At 38.0% G+C, this 26,848-nt stretch overlaps 1 protein-coding gene across 1 annotated transcript in view; it reads right to left on the minus strand.

Moving 5' to 3' along the window:
• Window positions 1-26,848, minus strand: part of LOC140237504 (uncharacterized) — a 184,746-nt gene that overhangs the window by 85,578 nt on the left and 72,320 nt on the right. Inside the window, exon 54 of the mRNA XM_072317473.1 lies at window positions 985-1,224. Coding sequence (XP_072173574.1) covers window positions 985-1,224 — 240 coding nt within the window. The remainder of the gene's footprint in view (window positions 1-984; window positions 1,225-26,848) is intronic.

Raw genomic sequence — 26,848 nt, forward strand, 5'->3', positions numbered from 1 at the left:
CATTAGGCACGAGCATGGACAAGTTTGTCTTCTATGATTTCAGAAACCATCGAGCAAAGCAGTCACCCATAGTTTCGAGTACACTAGACAAAAACCCCCTGAGCATATGGGGCCTACATTTTTCTGCCACAGGGGTTCCTTATCTTGCCATGTTCAAGCCACCTTCTGAGAGATCCTGGTATGATTTATTGTCCTCATGAGCAAAGTTCAAAAACTTTTTTTTTCCAGTTATGTGATCAACACATGATGTGTGGCATCATTTGCTTATTTGCTAGTGATCAACTGTACCATAACAATACATCCAAAACACCACTGTTATTTCAATAAGGAGAGAATAATGAAAAGGCAGCCATCAATAACAAACAGGTTTACAAGCAAAATCTTTTGCTTTTGACATCACGGGCCATTGAGAGAATTTTGTATTCAATCACAATGCACCATAGAATTATGAGCAGACAAGTCATACGCTGTGATCACTGAATCGAGAGAAGGAGAACCAATGTGGCTTTTCATAAACATAAACACTTCATAAAGAAAGTTTGTATATTACACACAAATGTCTATTGTGAGTTCTGGTTCATGGACCGACAGTCAAGCCTGCCATTAAAGTCCAGTGTTTCAATGGTCCCTTGAAAAGTAGGCAATGGTTTAACAGATGATTCACAAACAAGTCTGAATATGCACATTTTGTGGACATATTTGTCTAAAATGCTGAATTTGCAGACTGCCAACAATACCTTTAACATTCAGCAGGTTTTTCATTCCTAAATGACTTCCAGGCATAACATACCATGCATGTAAATAGTCAGCTTATCAAAATGCAGGTGCAAGTTCTCCGGCAAAAGGACCCGCAAAATCATTATCGCACAAACAATGTGTAATCCACTCATTGAGAGCACACATAATGCAAAGTGAACCCAATGAACGTTCAGTGACTCCACAAATATCTAGGTATTAAAGGATTCTGGTGGATCTACACTGTACCTGTGGTCTGATGTACTCTAGTGACGCCATCAGCTGCCTGTTCCTATCCGCCTCCTGCCGTGAGATCTCCTCCCACTTCTCTCGCAGTGCGGCCAGCTCCTGATCCGGCTCCAGGTCCAGGGGGATACCATGGCCACCACCACCATTGGCCAGGGGCTCTGAGGGGGTCCTTCGCTTGGCCCCGCGGCGGGCCACAGACTTCACCAGGGCCTGGTGGGCTGACAGCTCCTCTTCCAGTTTCTGAAAATGATGAAAAAATAAAAATCAGAATTGAACAAGGTTATCTAAAACTCTAACAGCCACTTTAACTTGTTCAGCATGTCTGGGTTGTACACAAATCTTCCTTGGACGTTGATATTAAACAAGTGTAGCTTCTGAACATGGTGTGTAACAATGAAGCTTTGACATGACATCTAATAATACCCAGAAAATATTTCCATGCTATAAATAATCCCTAAATTTATACCAACATCTTGAACATACACTCTGTATTGATCCATTTCAGTTAGTTCAACCAGTTATCAGGGATAAGATCAAAGAATTTATATCAATGAATACAGCAACTGAAATAAAAATACAGAGGAGAATATAAGATATGAACCCCCCCCCCCCAGATATTACTATAAATGGCATTATGATGACAAATATCTCCTATAGGTCTACTGAGAGCAATTTTTGACAACCATATTTGGCATATGGTCCAATGCAAAGGCTAATTATGAAACTGTCAATAAAAAATATGTTTGATCTAAGATTATTGCTTAGTGTCATCATCAGACACTTGGTTGAGAAATACTAGCATGTCACTTTGTTGAAAACCTAGTAATTTTCCATAGCTCCACTTCAGACAACATTCAACTCAGACACAACATCAACAGTCTCACCAACCCAACAGGCTGGGCAAACACATTCTTATTTGCAGGTAGTGTGTCATTGGGATCTTAATCAATCATGTCAACAATGTTATGTAACAAGATTTACAGTATAGATATAGACCTTACACAAAACCAAAGCTCTTGATGTCTTCACTTGAGAGGATAGAGGGTAAGAGTGGTCTTTTAACTTTGCCAGTCATCAAGGCCGAAATAATCTTGGGGCATAATCTTCTCATATAGACAATTATGCCATCTATACTCCTAGTCTGAATGAGAATACTCAATGGATACAACGTACAACTATATGTCAAAAACGTTAGTCATTGCTAGAATAGTTACTTTCAGATCCTTAACTTCAAGGATAAGCTAACTTCGAGGATAAGCTCTATGGGGCGCCTAGTGTCGCAGAGTGGATTTTGTTATGAAATCAGTAATTTTGTTTCTGATGAAATGGCCTTTTCGTTGACGAAATGACTGATTTCGAAATGAAATCAACCACATGGACAGTTGGCGCCCCATAGAGCTTATTCACAAGGTTATAGTTCACCATCTGAACGTATTTTATGTTATGTAAACAAGTATGTGCTTACAAGTAACATATCATTTTAAAGACAAAAGAAAGAGGTTAACATTACATTAAAAAAATGTGTAAACATCTATGTTACCCAACTCTATAAAGAGTGCAGTATGGTAGTTTTCAATATGTTTCAATAGATCTATGCAATTCAACTCATTATTTTCCATTCATCATGACAGGGACTAACTTAAAAACTCTGGATATGTTGACTCTCACTTTTACAATAAATGACTTCATGTATACACCAACTGGCGAGGCATACATAGACCCCGTTTACAGTGCGAGGCTCGGCCGCGGCCGAGCCGCGGCCGAGCCCAGCCCCGCTTCAGTGTAAACGCACAAAAGGCCAAATGCGAGGCCAAAATTGGCCTCGCATTTGGCCTCGCTCTGGAGGTGGTCTCGGCCGCGGCCGAGCCGCGGCCGAGCCCTGCCTCTTCTTGGTGTAAACGCAAACTGGGCCAAATGCGCGGCCAATTGCGCGGCCAATTTTAGTCTGACTTCCAAACCCTCTGCCTGTATCTTTCGCTTTTCAGGATATTAACCCCCTCAACGTCGAAAACTAGTATAGTTTAAGGTGGTTTTGTCCTGCAAAGGATTTTTTTCCTTCGGCAAAGGCCTTTGCCCGAACGGCGACTTTGTCGCCACGGAATTCATTTGGCAAAGGGTCTGAAAACCAGACAATACCAAATTGCGTTTGTTTACAAGCAGAGCGCCACTACGACAAAATATTGAAAGGTTTGAATCAAAAGCGCGGCCGAGCCCAGCAGTGTAAACGGACAAAATTGCGAGGCTCGGCCGCGCAATTGAGCCCGGCCCCGCACTGTAAACGGGGTCATAAGCTAAGCCTCCTACTTGATATATCTATGCAACTCTGCCATGCAAATCTATTGAATTTCAAGGTATTTTCAATTACATAACACACCTGCAAATTAAAGCAGTCAATTAATTGAACAGCAAGCTAAATGACAATTTAGACTCGAGGGATTTCTGGTGATGTGGCATGTAACAATAATGGTCAGTCAGATTCATTCCAGATACTGGCTAATGAGCTGCCTTGATTACATCAGGGCTAGCTGAACAACTTCTTAAATCATCATTGCCAAGTCTGATACATTTCTTAGAATTTATTTTATCATGAAGCCTAGGTAATTGATTCTAAAAGCACTCATTAAAGAGAAAAAAATGGAAGAACATGCATTTCTGTTTCTCATTCCAAAACCTGATGGGGGCACTACAAAACAAATCACATATTCCTAATGCATCAAAATTATAAACAGAAACCAAGCATGTATGCAGGAATGCTATCTATGAGAAAAGAAAACACAACTACAACATGTATTCGCAGAGGTAAATGAATTTTGTACCAAAACTCGCGCCCCTTTGTGAAGTTGAAATCAAACTCGCCGAAATCGACCCAGTGCAAAAGCATTATCAGCAATTAAGCGAGAGTTTAACTTCTGCAGGAAACATCCAAACCCAAAATTAGGTGAGTTGACACAAAATGGACACTAAGTTTTTTCAGGCCCACTGATATCAAACTCAACTAATTTTTTTAATGGGTTTGTGATGCAGAGTCCCATATGGACTATCTGAAGGCAGTTTCAGAACTTCTTTAGATGAAATTGCACAGTGTAGATACTGATAGGAGATGCATTAGTGCTTTTTTTTTAATATTTGTCAGACACATTGCATGAGAGTAACTTTGAGATATAGGATCATAAATTTAGCTCAACTACAAATATCTAGTCATAGCACAATTTACAGGACAATTTAAGACTTTAAAACCAAAATGAGCATATTGTCAGCAACAAACTTTATTACCTACACTTCATACATGCTATCAACAGCAAATGACGCAGAGGTGGCTTTGGCATACTGCATCAGATTTTTTTGTGAGATGACGGTTGAAAGGTATGGGCAAATATTATTGTTTTCAAAATATTTCTCGCTCATACAGTCTGTACATTCACCTCATAAAAGTCTGTACGTTCACCTCTCGCGGTAGGTAGCCCGTTTATGCTGTTATTAGACTTTGCACCCTTTCTTATCTCATGTGCGAATGCATTTATTGCTGAGCAAATAATACCTGCGCAAGACGACTCATCTGCCGGGAAACCACACTTCATGTCCAACTGTCTACGTGACTAGAATGTCACATGGGGAAAATTTTCCACGTCCAACAATTAACGCCCAGAGTCATCACTTCATCAGCATGAATGCACAATACATACGCACTCCCGCCTTTTCTGGGGCAGGTCGTAAATGCTTTGGTTGACAGACACAGCACGTCATACGGCTGGGCTGACGCTCTTAAAAACTGTGTATAATTAGCAACACATACATCAGTTTGACAGACTGATGTTTCCCTTAAGATTCATTTATCTATCACAAGTTATTGTATGTCCATTTGCCTCTGTCAACAGTTTTTTTTTTTTAATTTCTCTTACATGCAACTCACATGAGTTTTCCTCTTCAAAGAGAAGGTTGCTTTGAACGAGATCAGTGATACCAAGGTAACAAATCTGTTGAAAGTCACAGCAACCCTGATCAAGTGACCCTGATGTTGCTCAAGGAGGGATCCTAGTATTTCATTGGACAGTTCATCATCTCTGCAATATTCATTCACAGGGTTGGCTTATCGTACAGCAAGGGATATGAACAATATTTTCATTTTTCCTTGAAACACTTGTAAATCTCTAGATTGCAAAGTAATTTCTCCTACACTCTATTACTTGAAATAACAGTGAATAGGAGTTTACTAATGTGACATATTTACTCTAACCCGATATTAAATATCACTATTATTACCATCATTTTACTATTTTTCCTATTACTATTTTACTAATTTACTATAGGGATGTCTCTGCAATATTCATTTACATGGTTGACTTAGAACAGTACTAAAGGGATATGAATAATTGTGCATTTTTGCTTTGAAACACCTGTTAGATTGCAAAGCGATTTCTCCTGCTGTACACTCTATTTTGACCAAACTGTTAGAAAGGAATTTACTAATTTGTCAATATTTCTTTACTTTTTACTTCCTCATAGCACCTGGTCAAGAACTTTTGGATTCAGGCTGAAATTCCTCTTGACCATGTGAAAGCACAAGATAAACCGTTCCTGGCTTTTCAACATGGTGTCGGGACTCTCGCCTATGCTGGCCACGCATGCAAAATGAACTTCCTGTACGACATGTGGGACCTGTGAAATGCCTCCAGCGAATGTATTGATTGATTGCTAGCTGGTCAAAGTAGTAGTGGCATAGATTGTGGCTTTAATCAAATATGTGGGGAGATCAACACTTTTATAACAGCAATAATACACATTTCCTGTGTAGTGTGTATCATTCCTGACATATCTTTGCGCTTCAACACCTCAACAACAATTCAACGGTCAAAAAAAAAAAAAAAAAAAAAAAAAAAAAGAAGAAGAAGAAGAAGAAGAAGAAGAGCAGAAGTCAAACATATGATTTGTAGACACTGGAATAGAATCCTGGGCCCTGTTTTATGAAGAGTTAAAATTACACAGTTGATTTTTATCATAAGTCTTTTGATAAAAAAGGGCCCTGGTACTGTAAAATCACAAATTTATATGAGGAGCCACAATACATTGTGAAAGTGTTATGTCTACACAATGCATTGAATGCCAGTGCCACTTCGCAAAAGTTTCATGTTACAAATGTTTCTGGTTTTACAGTTATCAAGTGAGTTCCAGAACAAGTTCATCATAAAACTTTATATTCTGCTCTGGCAGATTGCCCTACATGCTGGTTGCTGCTGACTGACACTTCTGAGTGTTTCATGCAGTTCATGGCAATTCACACAAATTTGTTATCAAAACTACATTGTCCATCCATGTTTGATAGGTACATACATGGAATAAGCAATCTTGGCTATGCAATTGCTATGCTGTTTGGATCACACTCCATACATCATTTGCCTTGTGTAAAAAAAAAAAAAAAAAAATGGCACCGAATTCTAAATTTCCCAAATGAGTGATCTGGCTCTTGTTATGGTGGGACTCCACTGCATAGGCAGGGAGACATTTTCGTTGTGTTGTGTTGTGTTGTGTTGTATTGCATTGCGTTGTCTTGTGTGTTATTTATGCTCCATTGAGCATTATACATGTACTTTCATATGTATGATAGGTATTTTGTTTCATGGTAAATGTTTTAGATTTTAATAAAAACAGAAAAAAAATGAGTGACTGTACTCAAGATTATATGAGACATGACTTATGATTATCAGTCCTCTAAATCAGAAGTTTGGGATTCTTTCATGCAAAGCACACAAAAGTAAAACAACAACAAATAGACAGCACAAAAACTACTGTGATTTAGTTGTAGACATAACATGTTGAGTCATATGACCTAAATGACTAGGTTGTTTTCCTTGGGATGCCAAATATGGAGACTAAACTGACATTGAAACTGCACTATGTAGGTACTTGTAGATCTAATTTTCTTGGTACATATATATCGTCACTGGGGCGATAAGACCTCGTATACAAAATGTCAAATGTTTAGGAGAGCCAAAATACATGGCGGCCAAAGCACTGTGGCGAATGGGATAGCCTTTCCTTTGACATGATGTGGTGGCTTCATTTTTGGAGTAAGACAGTTGGGATTTGGACAGGACATCACTTAACCCATTATTTGACCATGAATAAAAAAAAATCATTTTCACCAAAATTGCAGATACAAGGTCTTATCACCCCAGCGACGATATGTCTAATTTCATTCAACATTTCATTAGTTTGCTGCTTTGCTCAATGGGATAAACCATTTAAGCTTTTTAGTGTTCAGTACTACACTCTACCTTGCCTTGCTTAATTCACAATTACCTTTGTAAATGATGTCATACACATGTACTTGCAGTAAGTGCATGCCATGAAAAACAAAGAGACCTTATACTGTGGATGAGAAATACTGTAAACCATGTTCCACAATATACAACTGGCCTTTTCTTTTTAACTGCTTTACTTCGATTTATTCATGGCTGGTATCAATGACTGCACCATTTTTCTTTCCTTTTTTTTTTTGCCAAAGAAAAGGGCGTTGTGGTGAATAAACTTCATCTCCGTTTTGCTCCACTGTACTACAGTGAGCAACACCTCAGACAAATTATTTTCACACCGTGCGGTTTGGAGTCAAGGTGATGCTCAGACGCCTACATACGTCGTACACTTGACTTCTCTTACATCTAGTACGCCCCCAACAGCAACAAGGAACACATCACAGATCACACAAGAGAATACAGAGCCTTGCTCACATCGATTTACATTGTCAAATTCAGGTACAATTCTCCTGGAGTAAAACTCCGCATATAATACTGCAAAAAATCTATAATTTCTATGTGACTCAGCAATAATTCAAGACCATCCAGCAAGAAATCCTTTGCACATTAGCATACTTCCATTTTTTTCAAAAACTCTCAATTTCTTCATACATTTATCACTTAACCATATAATTGTATAAAGTCACAGCAGCAAATTTTTCAATTCATCAGAAAGACACATCTGCTGGATTGTTAAATCCTTGTTTGTCCCACAGAACAATTATGTACAACTGAGTATTTCTTAAATCCACAGGTCTGCATTAATGATAGCACATATAAATATTTCAAAAGGTAAGTAATGATTATACTAGAGGGCACTTCAACAGTTATTTATATTCGAAAGGGCAAATGAAAAAATAGTATCATCAAATCCCTTTATAGACAAATTCATATAAAAATGATACAATCAAAGTAATTGCTATTGACTGGGTCAAATTATCTTAAATGACTTGTTTTGGACAACATATGAGAGACTTTTTATGTAGATCTATCTATATCGGAGTATACCCATCCAAATTTAACCTGTGAACAGAGCATGAATGCAACATGGCTGGAAAATGTGGGTGTAGATATTTGCAGAACATCTCAGAGTCATTCAACCCACCCACGACAAATAGATGCATCGTTCGGTACGACACGTCGCACTCAACTCAAGTCAACTCAACGAAAGAAACCTCTGTACATAGCACCATTACTGCCAGCGCAATAAATGACTTAAGTGCCAATTCAATCACACAGGGAAATCATTAGTTTCTACCTGCTTCGATATGGACATAAATATGGTTCCAATATCCACTGCATGGTGATAAGATAATCTACATTTATGACTGATTGCCACGGGCATCAAAGCAAAATTTTAATGTCCTGGCAGGTGCATGTGTGAAATGGGATTACAATGTATATTGCCACTTGCCCAGCTAGGTAATTGCTCATGCCACAAGGCATTGTGCTAACACACCATTAAAAATACCACGACTAGCAAATAGATAACATTTCTGTATATATCAAAATGTGTTAGAGTATCATATTTATCACTTCTCCTGAGCAGATGAAGCAGCACGCTTCTGAATGCAGTTTCTGAAGTTCTTGATAGATGAATGTACTTCAAATTTCTAGTAAACCTGGGTAAATGATTTTGAACAATCTTTTTCTTCCTTAAGTGACAAGGCATATTCAAACAAAATAAATCTTGTAGCACCTTGAAATGCTTTTCACAATATATGGAGGATTTTTAGAGGGGTACCATTTCACGAAAAGTACATGCATGTATGTACTAATGTGATACATATGACAACTTAATGACATTAAGTATTTCATACTTGCCAACATTTGAAAATCAGATATCTGAACACTTTTTTGAGAGGGGAAAAAAAAATGTGCACAAATTTTCTTTGGCCCGGGTCCAGGGCTCGCTTTAGGGCCCTGGAAGATCTGGGGCTCTACATAGATGCTCTGTGATGCAATGTGCGCCTTATTTTAGAGACCATTTTCCCTGAGATATAAAACCTGTGTAGGCTACACTGTATGAGTGACTTTCATACAAGCACCCATCTGCATAAGACAGATTATGGTCTTGGTTAGCATTTACGATACAACAAATGACTGTTCTATTAAAGAAAATCTGATTATGTAAATTTTCCAAAAATCAGAATGTTCAAGATCAGTTTTTTTTTTTTTAATGGTCCCAAAACCTCAGATATCTGAACAGTTCAGTTTTAATCAGAACGGATGGTAAGTATGTCGGTTTGCAGAAGGTGCAAAATGAGATTTGGGTGGAATACATGTACATCATATCTACAATTGTGTACAATCCCCCAAGTTCTGATGCAGCTTCTTTGCATTTCATTTGCATTCGGAGTATGAGCATCGGTGCTGGAGAGAAGACATTCTATCTTGTACAACCGTGCTTGGTTGGAATTATTATACAGTCTCTATGAAATCATGCTCACTCATTTAAAATTCTCAAGGCAAGGCTGGTTGTATGACTGGCCTTTCATCGAAGTGATATCCCTGGACTATAGTAGCTGAATGCTGCTGAGAGAGATTGCATTATACCACCCTTGAACTCCAAGTAAAGTACAATCGCCTAGAATGCATACATGGGACCCATCACGTACTGTATCAGCTACTAGAGTGCCTCTTGGTCATTTATTTTCTCATTTTTAATTCAAGGTTGCTGACCGAATACTTGGGCAGTTGTCTATGGGAAATGTGTGTTGTAGCAAAATCAGTCCATCCTCAACGGATTAAGGTGGTATACTGTGATTCTTTGTGTAAAACCTGGACTCTAAAAATGACTAGCAAATTATGCAAGAACCCATGTCATATGCCATGGATCACTGTATCCCATCAGGATGATTGCTTTTAAATAATATCATTTATCAAGCAAGTATGCACTACACCCTTTTACTTTCTAGGTCATCATTGTCACCACAACAACAAAATAACAATACACTTTCTTCACACATACTATACTTTTTTTTTTTTTTTTACTTGTGATGTATTCTATCCCATTCTGTTGGAATTACATTTTTTCTAACGTATTACAGTTGCATGTACATGTACCGCTTACTATTCTCTATCCTCTTGTTTGGTTAAAAATTGACATCAAAATTAAAACTATTTCCTGAAAATACACAGTCTGAGCATATCCTATGCGCACAATTCTACATTCAATAGGCTCTATAAAGACATATACTGTAACTCTGATACCATAAGTTGAATTACAGTCAAGTGCAACACCATAAACTTTACAATGAACAGGACACATATGTAGTCCTTTTAAAAATCACACAGTTGAATTTTTTTATAATACCGTTAGGAAATATTACATCTAACTTTACCAGAGAGAAAGGCAGTTTGATAAATTCTGAGAGTGGAGAAACCAGACATCTGAGGTGGCTGCTTCAGATTATTATTTTTCCAGCCAAATGGTGTGCATATGTGTAACTGTGAGCCAGATTAACAAACACTGCATGATTTCGACCTGGCAGTCTGACCTTATCAAGGCTGTTTTTATGTGAAAACATGTACATCACATTATTCTGAAAGCAAATGAAATCCTGCCTGCAAATATACATATTATGAATCCCAGCTTTACATATCATGTTTGAGTGTAAACAGGGACAGAGCTTTTAACCTGAATATTGTTTAGTGTTTTGCAACAGCCCTACAACTTTTGCTATCACTCTTGGAAGAACTTATACATGTATGTATATTCATTCTTTATGTCTGGCCCTTGACTTTTCCCCCCTTCTTGCAAATGCCATGGCATGAAACAACTACTGAGCTATTCTTTACCTTGTACAGTATAATTATGTACATGACTTCTTATAAATGCATGCACATGAAAATACCCTGAAGAAAGTTTTGAAGTCAGAAGATGAGGACATTCCACTTGTTCTGACCCACTATTATCATCTCCTGTGTGTGTGTGTGTGTGTGTGTGTATGTGTGTGTGTGTGTGTGTGTGTGTTCTTTCCTAAGAAAGGCCAAAGACTGATTACACAGTGAGCTACCAGACATGAATAATTCAAGTAAACTTCCTACAAAATGCATAGGATTCGTGCGTGCATGCGCGAGTTGGGTCTCCTTAAAATCAATTCAAACTGCCCACAAGACGCTCGCCATAATTTTGCACACCCCTGTAACGGGCCCTTTATATCTCGCACAAATTTGATGAGTATAACCCCCGAGATCTATTGAAGAGCGATATCGACTTGTGTGCATTCTAATCTGCGGTCACTGTCCCTCCTGTAGACACTTCAGCAGAATCTTTTTATCAAATATGCATAGCTTTTGGACATCCAGGGAATTGTTTTCATTATATGCTTCAGGCTTCATTAATATGATTATATTGTATGTTGATGTGATATCACTGAAAGTGAGATGGAATATGAAATTCACCTGATTACACACTTCAATTATGACACTTACAATGAATACTTCTTCTGGGAGATGAGAAGTATATATGATACTACATGTACATGTATACTCCATCCAGGAGCATTTCTTTCTGCTCGACCATGCTGTTTGTGCTTGAATGGATACGGCACACAGTTTGCAAATCCATTCAGTACTACTTAAACAGAGTTTGCCAGAGGTTTTGGACCAGTGAATACATCACCAATCATCTCCTTTTAAACATAGTGTATCTAAATGCTTTATATTTCCTCAATATACTCAGTTCCACAAGTTATTGCAGAATGGCAACTAAAAATATCTCTTGTCCTACATCCATTAGCATAGAGCAGACAGTGCATGAAGTTTTCAATACTGCTCTAACACAACTTTTTACTCTGTAGTCATGTTATTGTATGCTCTGGATGATGGTATAGTAATCCTTGCAAAAGGATAACAGACTTTGACTAGAATCACAAAATATAAATGCAGACAGAACACTTATATAGGCCTACGTGTTTCACATCTATCTTTTTAATCAGTGCATTTAGATTTACTGTAACATGCTGAAATTTTACCCCTCGAGTAAAATATTGATAGCAAATCTACCCATAAATAAGTTTTTAGACAACCAATGCTGCTACAAACTCAACAGTTAATTATTGTGGCTGTCTGCTCATCTGTTTCCTTTTTCAGGGTGTAGTTAATCTAAAGCAATGCACTGGAAAACACACAATACAATGCCAGTTTGCTGGTCAGGAATAATAGTAAGAAATACACAAACAAAGCAGCCATCAGAAGGACAAAATTGATGAAGCCGTAAATTGCATGCTATTATGAAGAAGGTAATGGGTTTGTTTATTTGCCAAGCTGCCACTCATCCATAGAAATTCAGTCTCAAATGGCATGATATTCATACAACCAACTTATTTAATAATACCCTTGATATCCCACATTTGAAATTAAGATGATCATCAGATAACTGACTCAAAAATATTGCAATTGCTGCAAAATTGAGAGGGCACTTGTGAAAATATAAAGAAAGAAGGTCGGTTTTTAAGCAGCAAATATCAAATAAATCATATGAACTTATTAAGAACCTCAAATGATTTCAAAGACGCCAACAACCAACTCCATCATCTGGTCTGCCTGACTCAAAAGTAGAGATTCTGCTGACGACACGTTGATCGATGTAGCCGACAGGCAGCTTTCTGTCCACTACTCGAAGAGGACAGGGACAATTAGTCAATTACTGTACGGATATCGGGAATCAGGCAATGGAGCTGGGCTGGGATATATATGCTATCTCTCCCTTTGTGAGGAAAGCATCAATACCATATGCAGCTCAAACTTGCAATTATTGGACTTCCCCTCAAAACAAAACTTTGCAAACAGAACTGCACTGTTATAAACTATAATGCTATACTGCAGAGACCACAATATGTAAATTGTATCGGACGCAAAAATGGCAGAGTCATTCTTTCAAGTATCAATTTGATGAAGCTTGCCTTGGCAGCTATAGAGCATAGTCACAGTCACACTAGTGAATATGACTGATAATTCCTAGGAAAAATAAGCAAAATTTGGCTTTTAAGGCATTATAGAGATGAAATATACATTATTATCATATATTTATTTTTTTTTTTTTTTGTAAAAGCTCCACTAACAGCTGTGGTGTCTTGTCAGGTCATGGTGTTACATAGTCAGGCCAAAAGTCATAAATTATCAAGGAGAGCAAGTAACTTACTACTTTTGCAGTCACAAAATGTTGATATAGAATTGATATTCAATTTTCTAGTGACCCAGAACATCTGTCAGATCAATTCCAAATATATGCATAGAATATAGTACAATCACTAATAGGCCACTAGTACAAGGCATCAAAGTTTAAATATATCCATACCAATAAATCTTTCCTTTACTTAGGGTGCAGAGAAAAATGTGGTCAGATAAATTTTGTAAACATTGCCCTAATATCTACTAGCAAAAACACTCACCCATTTGTCTATGATGACAATGTGGGGTTGTTGTTTGGCTTTAATACACATAGATCCATTCATTTTTTAAAAATAAATTTATGCCGATTTGTTCCCCACTGTAATGACCATATGGTTTCAATTCCCATTATTCACACAGCAAGCAATCTCTCTTTCTCTTTTTGTCCTCTCTAATAATATATCACTCCCAGAGTTGCTCAGGTAAAGCAGAGCTCAATAAACTAGCATAGAGAGAAAATTCCCTGCTGACATTTTCCACCCACACTCCGGCCTTTACAAATAGCCACGTTCTGTGCCTTTCTTTCCATGCTTTTTTTTTTTTCTGACAGGCCATACTCTGCAAACACACAGCACTACTTTATGTCAATATCGTATCGCCTGATATCTTATAAAGAATTATACGTTCCGCCAGCTTGGCATGGGATGCAATTTTGACCATATGGCAGTTCGGACATTTTAAATATATTATGTCAACGTAGTGGAGATTTACACATTTTGTTTGAAGATGGGTAAACAGAGGGGAACATTATAGGCCTAATATTTGGGGCATACATAAACTTAAAGGGAAGATAAACCCCAAGAACAATGTGGATTGAGTGAAAGTAGCAACATTAATAGAACACATCAGTGAAAGTTTGAAGAAAATCGGACAATCGATGCAAAAGTTATGAATTTTTAAAGTTTTGGTGTTGGAACCGCTGGATGAGGAGACTACTAGTGGTTATGACGTATGAGTGGACTACAATATCAAGAAAATATAAAGAAAATACTACAAAAATCCATTTTTCATGAAAATTACAAATTCCATCAACTTGATATTGACATATGTTAAGGGTAGCAATTATTCCCCCTGCTTTCTGAAAGTGTTTGGTCCACTGCTCTTTCATAATTCTAGAAAAGTGAATTTTTGTTGAATATCCTTTATATTTTCTTTGTATTGTTGTCCACTCATACGTCATATCCTCTAGTAGTCTCCTCATCCAGCGGTTCCAACACCAAAACTTTAAAAATTCATAACTTTTGCATCGATTGTCCGATTTTTCTCAAACTTTCACTGATGTGTTCTACTAATGTTGCTGCTTTCACTCAATCCACATTGCTCTTTGGGTTTACCTTCCCTTTAAATTCGCAAGACTCTGAAAAGTCTAAGATTATGCACTAAAATGCATTTCACTGGCAGAAGAGTGTTTAAGTTTCTTAGTGATACAAACTGAAAGTGGTTAACAAATCTTGCTCAGGTTAACTTATATCCACGTTATCAATACAAAATGGATGGAAGAGACAATGATATGGAAACAGCAGCTCTGAAGAGAACGACAGGGATGACAAGAAAATTGTAGAGGTAATGATTGCAGAAGTGAGGAAATGTGCCAACAAAAATTAGCAATGATTATTATCATTATCATTAATGCAAATGATAATGATAAACTAATACAGTAAAAATACACAAACAATCATAATATGATTTATTAGATTAAAATCATAATGATGACTTGGTGAATGTTTTGACAGGTCTGTTCCTAACTAACCAATTTGAGAGTTGGTCAGGCACTACGTAGTACTTGATGTTGCAGTCCAAACAGCATATTGACCACACTAATGAGTCTACAAAGATGACTCACTGGGATCTTGCATAACACATTGCAGAACATTAGCATAATTAAGGCTTAGCAATCAAGAAATTTCTCCACTATTTGTTTCTCACACCCATTATTGATACAGTTACATAATATGTATAAGTGGTGCTCAGTGGATTTGATCAGACAAACTGACTGAATGCAGTGCGGATTTATAAGCACATTTTACAGAAATTGTACCTACATTGTTTCATAGGTTGCCTATCAAAGCAGGACAAACCAACACACTGTACTGACATTGGTTGCATATCTTATAGAGGGTTACACTTACATCTCCTCTACACAGGGTTACATTGAAGAATAAAAGAGTATGAAACCAGCGAACATTTGAACTGCCTGAGAAGGACCATGGAATCCAAACTGAAATGGAATTTAAACAGTGTTCGGTCAATACCTGAAATCAATCCAGTAGAATGACATGCCCCTTTCTTGTAGGACAATTAAATCACCTCTTTCTACAAGACCTGTGAACAGGATGGTGTCTGCAAACAAGAAGGCCATTGTACCATTTGTGCTGCAAAAACCCACAAGATTGTCTCACTGTTTGCCATGGACTAAGGTGTGCATTCCAAGTCAATTGTAGTTCATTGTACACCAAAGCAGTATTTAGTGGGTTTTTACTAAGGTTCCTTGGTTTTTATGCAGCGAAAAGTGTCTCACAATAGGAAAGCAAGTGTCTACAGAACATCACAAGTTCCAGCTGTCTTACACCACCTGCAAGGCACAGATTTTTTTTTCTCAACTCAAGCATGTGGGTGACGCATACACCACTAAAGTAAATGAAAGAGTGCAGAAAACTTTTTCCTATCTGCTGTGACTGACCACATATTAACATCACTGTTTGTTTCATTAACTGACACAAAAACAAAAACCGAACAAAAACTGATAACACTGGATGTGTACAAGTTTACTCTGTGTTGAAGCATTTTCCTTCCTCAGATACTTATAGTCTCTCCAACTTGCTCTCCCATTATAATTTCTCAAAATAACAGAACAACAGCCTCCAATCACATTGAGTCTCACTTCTCCATTGAGCTCAAAGACAATGGCTACTGAAGATAAATTTTCCATGTCATATCTTTGGTCACACATCATGAAAAAAAATATATGTATCATACTATACAACTAAGAGGCAAAAAGAAATTTGGTTCACAATGTGTGTTGAATAAAGTACCAGTTAGAACAGGAAAGGTTGTACTACGGAGCTGGGCATAGAGCCATCGACCTACCAGAAAACTTGGTTGGGAATGGTAAATGCATGGAGGTCTCTCTTTGTACCTCCATGGTATACAATTTGTATGGTATATTTTCAATATACTCCACAGTTTAGCCTTGCTATGTGTACATGTATGTTTACCAAACTCATAGTGCAACACGTATCCAATTCCAAGGTTCAGTATTGCAAAGCCTATCCTGGGCAAATACTTCTTGTTACTATTCACTGGGAATATTTTTCTCTTTATCTCTCTCAGAGGATCATGGAATTATGTGTAATACTGAATTCACACTCCAACCAGCAAATCCTTGTAACAGGATTACTGTGGACTACTTAAAGGATCACTTCTGGTTGAGATCTACTACACAAAAACTGACAATCAAACACACACTACCAAGCAACTACCTGTGTACACATCCCAATTGAAACCTTGCCAAACCTCACTTGCTCAAGTGCAGGCTTATTGGTGAATGGGGCACAATGTACATCAGTTTTCACAAGAGATTACATCTGTATAAATGTGTAGGAATTAATGCAAGAGTTTTGTAATATATGGGAGTGGTTGCCAAAGAAAGAAAGGAATGAACCTGTTAACTTCACTCACAATGAGAATTCAAAAGTCTTCATATAATGCATCAAGGGTTTAAGACTCTAAAAGATTCAGCATCAGCAAGTAGAAGTTCAAAAGAACATTTACAAACCAATTCATATCGTGATATGTTTACTGCTTATATGCACATTTCATTCCTTTGAAGGTGGAATTTTCTAAAGCCTGCTTAGCAGTTTGGGAAAAAAAATCATTATAAACACTAGAAAGAAAGAAAGTGGAAATTGAAAACATACAGACTGTATGGCCAAGATTTGCTTGTTTTCTCAGTCATCAGTTAATACGCTGGAGAAAGGCTTGATATCACTCATACAGGTAAGATAAAGATAAGAAAACCCACTAAAAATAAACAGAATTATAACAGTCTTCTACTGCTTTGATATCTTTCTTGATGCAATTAAAAAGAAAAAGCATTACGGTATTGCACTTTAAACTGCAAGTCTAAGATGCCTATATTCATGTTGGTAATTTCAGCACAAAAGGTCAAGAGTTCTGATTAGACATATACTGTACAACTGCAAAATTAATCATTCGTGATAATATCAAGCAAGGATGTAAACACTGATATCATCACACTACCATTCAAAGAAAGGGTGTTGGAATTTGTCCATGCTATAGATAGAAGCTATAGCATACACGTAGGTGTAAAGATAATTCTGAGAGTGTGAGAAGAATGAAGCCCCTCTTCATTTGGGGGCGCTTTGGGGGCGCTGTGGCATAGTGGATAAGACTCCCAACTCCCGCTCGGAGGACCCGAGTTCAGACCCCGCCCAGCGCTTACGTCCTTGGACAAGATGTTTTACCCACCATGTCCCTCTCGACCCAGGTGTATAAATGGGTACCTGGCAACGCTGGGGTAATAATAATGGCAGGGCCCTCTGGTAGAGCAGTGGCAACACTGAAGAGGCTACCCTGGGTAAATAAGACCTTATTATTATTATTATTATTATTATTATTATTATCATTATTACTATTATTATTATTATTATTATTATTATTATTATTATTCAGAACTATCCCACAAAAGAATAAAAGCACAGAGAATACATCCTACCATACTGCCACGCTCACATCTGAACATCCTACTCTACTTTTATAGTCCTGCATCTCTTCTTCCAAGCCACTCTCAAGAAGGTAAAACATACAAAGCGAGAGAGACATGGGATAGTGCTCAATTAAGGGGAATGAAAATAGGAATAATTTTTCAGAGGCCCACAGGGGAAGTCAGTGTGCAACTGCAAATGAGATGTCTTGTATAGATCCAAGGGCAAGCAATCTGAAATGCAGGTCAAAACTAGAGTTGCCTACAGAGGTACGATGTGTACAGTGTAAGTGCTCTATTTCTCTTATTGTAGCACAGTGTTTGTTACACTATCGAAGATATGTGTTTTCATCAGATTAATGAAACAAAATATGTTTTTGTTTTTTTTCTCAATGCACACCATGATTAAAGATAAGAATCAACTTATTACGAGTATTGATTTTACAGCAACAATGATCATCGTGGGTGCTCACAAGCCTATTTGCAAATAGATTTTTTTTTTTAGATAGCATTGCATTGACCTAGCAAGTACAGAACAAGGAATGTATTGCTGGTGGCAATTTTGAATGCATACCATAGCTTCAATCAGACCAGAATGAATCCTTACACTTTGCACTTCTGCAGTATCATGCTTCATAAATGGAAATCTATACAATAAACCATTAGATGCATAGTTTGATCCAAAAGCTGTTAGACAAAGATGCTCGTTGTTGCCAACTATACACAAAATTGTGTGCACCCCTGGCAAAAACAGGCAAACCCTCATTCTTCATTTGAGATTCAAAACAGATTTTTATCCATTATTTTCTATTTGTAAATTGATTGCAATAATTATGAATCTACCCAAAAAGTATTTGTTAGAAAAGTAACATGTATTTTCTTTTTTCTAAAAAAGGAGAAGAGAGGTTTTCATCTTATCCCCACACTGTGATGCTGGTAACAACCATTTTTTTTTTTCTCTCTCTTTGCAAATAACTACAGGCTTCATTTGTGCTTATTGCTGCTCAACCTCACTGCAAACACAGCTGGTTAGTAGCTTTGCTACATCTATGTATGGCTTTTCCAGTTTTTTAGCTGAAATACTGCTTTGCACTGCTGTGGTAAGTCTGGTAAATAATGATGAACTATGAGCTTCTGCTCTGCTTATCACATGGAGAGTACATCTGACGGGCATCTGGCTCCCACATCATATCTATCACAGTCCAGACAGCACCAAGACTGGCAAAGAAATACACCCATCACTCACTTTCACCCACACTTGGGACGACACCAGAAGACGAGGAATATCGTTGCTATGGTTACCGTACAAACGGCAAGGCACATAATGAATGACTGGCTGCACCCCTCTACGAATTAATGAAGATGGAATGGGGCAGGCAACATCACTAGCTGGTTCCCACTCAATTGGGGGAGCATGCTCGGAGGAAGGGACTGGAAGACAATTTTGGAGGATTTTTTTTTTTTTTTTTTTTTTGGGGGGGGGGGGGGGGGGGGTTGCACCGACAACGGGAGTGACAGGAAATCACATCAATACCTATCACAGTGACATGCAATTTTGCTCAATAAGACAACCTACCTGGAACTACATTGTACAGTACAACAGACTGAGGACAGAGAGCATATCCTCGATATTAGGTAAAGTAGACCTCTTGATTAGAGCAGCATTTAGGTTGAAGAAAAGGGACCAGATTCTAAATAACGATTTTTCCTTTCCCTTGTGTGGAAAAGTATGATCAAGAATATAAACTATGTATGGAAAGTACACTGACATTAAAATTGTTCAGTGTCATAATTTCCTTTTATCACCAAGTGCAACCAATATCTTATAACCTGTCCTCGCGATGATGCTTTATTATCATATAAATTCATTTTCCAATTTCACTCATAATAAAATATCCCTATCCATAAACATTGATATGATTGATGCTCCTAATAAAATTTGTAATTACATTAGCAGCTCATTCCAATTAAGAATTATGAATTGAAATGAACAAACATTTATTAAAAAAAAAAAAAAAAACCTGTTTGAAATACAATGCATAATTATAACTTATGCATTGGTAACACTTCAAGGTTATCATGTTATAATGATGGACATACAGTACATACATGTACAAATGTATGTTCAGTTTCTTGTTCAGTTACATACAATATACTCTTTCCAAAGAAAAGGCCAAGTACTACAAACTATCATCATCAAGATAAAGGGAAAATACATAATTATTTGCCACTTGCTAATTCCTCATATGACTTTGGCAGATTCTTTGTCCTCATGTATGACAAGCACACACACTGTACTATGATATGTTTAGTCTCTCATAGATTTTCGAAAGAAGTTTATGATTATGGATACATCATTGCATAATTTTGTTGGTGTTGCATTTGTTGGTGCTTATTACTATCCTTACTTAATGGGACCTACTAAATAAGCATTGAGGAATTATTAACAGGATTAAAGAATTAAAAGTAGGGCCCACTGGTACTTTTTTTTTTATCAGAAAGGACTATGATTGGTCCCATTAACAAATTACTCCCTAAATTACAACTAACAGGAGTCTGGGGTGAAAATATGCAGGTAGGACTGATGAAACACATGATCCCAAAATACAAATAATTCATGCTTTCGGCTGTGTGTATGTGTGTGTGTGTTGGGGCATAGGTGCGGTATGGAGGGGGACCAAATGGCGAAATAAGAGGAGTATAAATAATGAAGGTGAGTCAAGAAATAAAAATCAACACCATACGGCTTTAGCCTAGATTTTTGTACATCCTCAAGGTTGCATGAGATATACTGAATCACAGACAATCAATGGAAAAGATAATTTGACAACTTGGAAAACCTGCAAAATACAAGCAAAACTTCTAGGATTATGCAGGGCATACATACAGTTGTATGTGGGACTTAGAACTGTGAGGATGATTTTCTCTATTTTCAGTCACAAAATGTCTTCTTGACCTAAATTTGACGACATCAAAGTGACACATGAATGGTTCTTCTCAAATCTGTTTAAAGGAGACTGAAAAACCTTGTACATTGTGCATATAATATCTCATCTTGTGAAAGTAAAATACAGTTTTGTTCAATAGACATGAGACACATCAGATTAACCCAAAACATTTCCAGCAAAAGTCTAAAATCACTGTCAGAGGAGTGGTTTTGCCAAATAAGTACTCCTACACTGCGTTTTGTTTCACTGCTTGAAACTTCGAATCTAATTTTAAAAACACAAACAGAATATATCCACTGGCAGAAACATTTTACAAACAAGTAGGAATGGGGGTGTTATTTTTCAGCCCAGGCATTTCAAAACGAGAGCCAAGTATGGTAAGGAGACAAAATATCAGCTTACGTTGCCCAGAGGCACCAAAGTCCGCCGCTTTGGGGTGATCGCTGACGGAGATGAGAGCATGATGATGCATCCAGATTTCTCGCTCTCTATTTTTTCTTGTCGAGGGGAAGGGTCAAGGGGTTGGCAGGTCGGGATAAGGTCATTGCCTTCACAAATTCAAGGGGTGAAAAATCCCTTGGCACAATCTAGAATGTATGGAAACAGAGCACTTGTATTGTATAGCAGGTAGCTTGTTCATAAAAGCAGAGTTGCCTGAACTTTCAGAGCTCTGTTCAATCCTTAATATTCCAGGTTAATTCCAACAAGTATAGATATCCAGTACATCTAAGAGAAAGCACATGTGCAGAATTACTCTTTTTGTTTTGAAACTAGGACTAGGATTCACACCCATGAATCAAACATAATACTGAAAATTATGCAGCATTATGGGAGCACCGGCTCTGCGATGAAATCCTGTGGAATGTGAGGTCCTCCTGTCTTTGATATTGAGCGAGGTATAATTCCCAGCGGAAAGTGTGATCAAAATGTCAGTCAGTCAAACCAAAAGTCAGGTGAGATGTGTCACATTGTCGTGGACACTTGTTTAAATTCATGCACCATGGAATGGATTAGAGAACTTGTCAAGGAATTTGAATGTATTGCACCATGTCATCGTTAAATCCTGATAAATACTGAGCACACCACTGGCGTTAATTCATAGCACCTATGGCCAATCACATCATTGGAATCTATCAAACAACCATAGTGGCTCTACACACACTGGCTGCTAGTCTCTATCACTATCAGTGGTGGAATCCACACATGCCCACAAATGCGTGGCCACAAAATCTTTCCCGTATATGTCCACAGCGTAGATTAAAATCCAGGGATCCAACTGCCTGCAACCATGCGTATATCCTTCATATTCCAGGTTTATGGCTATTCCATTCCAGCACCATGGATCCTTAATCCCTTGATAAGTCACCACAAAACAAATCTTTATGTCATACTCATATGGGAATTGGCTCACAATTCCGGGATCTAGTTGATGACAATATGTTTATGCAGACGACGACTTGCTCCAAAATGCCAACAGCCACACTACTGGATTCGTGCAGTACGGTGGTAATCTCACAGTTCTTTGGTGGGTAGAGATGCTAGAATATAGGCATTGACTGATGTGTTATAAAATCCCTCCTCCAGAATGATATAATCATAGAATCTCTCTACACTGTCAAACATAGTAAATGTCAACGCCACAACACGCTGCTAACATTCAGTGGCTTCTATGAATGTAGTGCAGTGGATGCGGACTGGTTTTGTGATGGGTACACGTGCTGCCAGAGCAGGTGGTGGTTGGTTGTATTCCACAATGTTGGAGGAGGGTCCACGTAAATACTGTGATACATTCATCCAGCCTCCAAACCATAGCCTCCTCTTTGCAAAACGCAGATCAGATGGCACCACTGTCCTACTCCCTGAAAAGCTGGCAGACGATTGATGCACAGCTCACTGGGGTACTGTCTGAGCTGAATGTAATAAGTAGAGTAGAGGGGACTTGCAGCCAGGCTTGCCAGCCAGCTCTCTGAGTAATTACTCTTACACACCACCACGCACACACACAGGACACACACACACACATACACTGATGAATGGCTTTGTGTGTGTGTGTATTGTGTATGTCACTCAGTATTGTGTTGATTGGGAATGAATTGTGTATGTGTGGTGAAGAGCACGTGCCAGCTGATATAAGTGTGAGAGCAAGGATAAATGCACCTGCCTTCCACAAAGATGAAATGGATTGTTCCAGGTGACTTTTTGAAGGGGGGGGGGGGTGGGGGGTTAGGAGGGGAGGGGCATATAGTTGACGCTGAGCACTTTATTTTTTCCACCTCTCTTTGGCTAATCTTTGCCTAAGGTCCAAAGTTCTTCACCGTGCAATGATGGGGAATAGGAATGGAATATTTTTCCACTTTTACAAAACAAAGGCAGAAGATAACAAATTTGATCCCAGAGTTCAAACTGATTATGTTTCATGAGTCACTCTAGACTAGAACAAGAAAAGGGTATCTCCTCTGCCACAATGGGGTGGTTTGGGGTGAGTTGTGGTAGAGGGGAAGGGCTTCTGGATTTTCATCTTAAGGGGTTTTACAGTCTTCCCTTAATGAGCTGGAAATAATCGCACAAAGGGAATGAAGTTGAGCGGAGAGGGGGAAGAAAAAGGAGACAGCCGCTGAAGTCATGGCTGATCTCTCTTTGCTTGAACACTTCAAAAGGCTATTGTTTGGACCCATTGGACAGTGGATGTGAGGGGAAAAGATTAAAAAGAAAGGAAGGATTTGAAAGAGAGTAAAAGGAGGTTAACCATGCTGAGGTGTTGAACAGACAGTGAAAGAATGGAAGACTGAAGAGATGAGAACGTTCTACACATCTTTGCAATTCACAGACAACAATCAAACCCTTTAACAACAACAACACCGTCTAAAAAAAAAGAAAAAAAAAGAGAGAAGAAATCTGTTTTTCAGGATATACCTCATTCAGTTTTCTCATGGCATGCTTCCTACCTCTGACTATATTCATTTTATTTTTACTTTTTGGTAAGCCTGCCATTTTCTGTTTCATATATAATGACACTCATTTTCTAAAATCAAGAAATTAATTGACCTTTTGGACAAAAAGCAAATTTCTTTAAGATATCAATCCTACTGTCAAAACAACTATCATCACACATGCAGGTATATCTTCATGTCTTGAAGTAGCATGCTATCAACTCATTGGTTATATTTTATGCATCTTATTAGCCTGATATTTTCCGTAATAATCAAAGAATTATCAATTAACGGGTGGTTTGGTAAGAACGTAAAGTAGACACATCACAAAAAAATAGAACAAACAAACTAATCATGAGGTACAAGCTCCTTGTTTCTTTAATCTTTAATTACACGTGTCATGATTTCTATTGGTTGTTGTGAGTTCAAAGATTGACAACGGCCCGGCCGTACCGTGGCCAGTGATGCCACGTACGCTTTGCCCGCCCACTGATTTGCAATTCTACATACGGATGCAGTTTCAACCCCCTGTCGAGTGGCATTTCTCATCTTCACAACACTATTGATTCTCTTGACAAGGCCATTCCGCCCTTGCACGCGCATCTCTCGCACAACTCTCAGTCAAATATTTGTTCAAGAAATAACATAGGAAGAGAGGAGAGCAAAGGAAAAAAAGAAATGACAACAAGAATGGCATCAATGGAGGGGAGGCATAATTGACTGTTATTTTTTTTCTTTCTTTGTGCCTGTGGCCATGCTGTGTCAGCTTTGTTTATGGAGAAAACAAAAAGGATGAAAATGAACGCTAACTTCAGGCAGTCTCACTGAAGCTATTACAGGCTTTCTCTGCATCTAAGGTAGTGGATATTACAAAAGATGCATGACTGGAATTTCAGAAAAATTCTCTGAAATTAGCTTGATTTTTGTAACATATAGAGGCATATAGAAGAATAATTTTGCACTGGAAATTCTTTGGTTGTCAAAATATGAAGAACTCAATTCAAAGCGAAATTGCATGTCAATAGGAATAAAAATACATCACTCAAGAGCCAACAATTTAACAAATAAGGCAACCAACTCATAAAAACAAAAAAGCATCAAAATGAGTTCATGCTGATCAAAATTGAAATGTAAGTGCCTCTCTCTTCCTTCAAGCATGGAATTTCTTAGAACTATACAGCAAACTGCCAGAAGTATTCATATCATTCCCCCTACACCCCCTCCCCCCCCCCCCCCATAAAAAAAAAATACTGTGAAAAGCTATCTCCCTTTCTTTTGATTAGAACACATCAGGGAACCCCAGGCAATTTGTGAGAGAAACACAAGAATTTTTCAGAAGCTGGCGTCAAGGGGAGCAGTAACCAGCATCGTTATTAGTGAGATTTCATCCTACTGTGTGTGTGTGTTTTTTTCACTCGGGAGGTTCATGAACTTGCAAGATCCACAGCTGGGAGCGTTCTGATCAGCAAGTCACAAAGTGTGTATAATCTGTAGAGTGTTTCGACAGCAAAATTGCATTTCTGAGGGTAAGGGATTGCCTAAAATTAAGTTTAAATGGCTGATTAGCCAGTTCATATAAGCCAAATTCAAAATGAAATATGGTGAAATAAAGACTGGATAAGCTATTGTGACAAGAAAAGCAAAACCTAATGAAAAAAATAAAAAGAGAAAAAAACATAAACAGACCCAACATGCTATGAAAGACTGATGGAATCTATTCTACAAAATTGGAAGGATCACATGGTTTTATATGTATTTGTCTGAATACTCATCAGCACTGATATCATTCATTTGTAAATGTTATCTTCCCATTGTAACATTTCTGTTATTGTGATTTCCATGTGGTTTCCACGCCAACAAATGCTCTTCATTTGCATTGTGTTTCGATCTCGCAAAGCCAACAGAAAATAGGTTTCCAAGTCATGGACCATTAAACGAAAAATCAGAATCTGAATCTAAGTCTCCAATAAAGAATCGAGGAGAGAGGGAGAAGAAATAGCGGAAGATTGGCCTGGATCACAAGGGGGGCACCTTCCCACCGTTACACGCCCAAATGGAGAGAGCAAGAATCGGAGGGCATAATGAAGTCGGTCAGATGGGGAACGTAATAAGCCCTTTTCTTGTAGACACTGCAAATTGCATTCTGAAGTACGGAGCACTCAACGAGAACTTATTTGATTCGACATGTCTCGAGACATGTATGTACATATGTAGGTGCAGCACGAAAGCTCTGGTTTCACAGCGAAGCTGCATGGACTGTGCATCTCTGATGAAGAAAAAGTCACCGTGGTTCACAATGCACTGTATAATGCTTCGATCCTACAAAAATTAACCCTCCGCATCTCAATCAAGAAGTGCCTTACACTATTTGCCTGATTGAAATGTTTGCTGCTCAGAATAAACGACACAAGTTATTTCCTAGAAATTCATTCATTTTGTCCAATACAGAAGACATGACGGATTAATGGATAGTTAAACACAAGTTTACAATTTACAGCAAGAATTTCTTTCCATCTATCAACATTTAACAAGGTATCCATATTCTTGAGATATATGCCTCAACAAGTTATACTCCTCACCCATCATGTACTTAGTATGTATTGTGAACAATGCTAGTGAGTAATTTGGATTGAGGGTCGCTCGTAATAAAGCAGGCAGACATTTCAAGGAAATGCATATTTGTGAGACGCAGTACAGTCACTCTGCATTATGTATATAGCACAAGCTAAATCGAGGAAATGCCATTAAATGAGCAGAAACAGTTCATGTTGACTCACTATTGTTCATTTCCATCAC

Source organism: Diadema setosum, chromosome 1, assembly GCF_964275005.1.
Source record: "Diadema setosum chromosome 1, eeDiaSeto1, whole genome shotgun sequence".
NCBI lineage: Eukaryota > Metazoa > Echinodermata > Echinoidea > Diadematoida > Diadematidae > Diadema > Diadema setosum.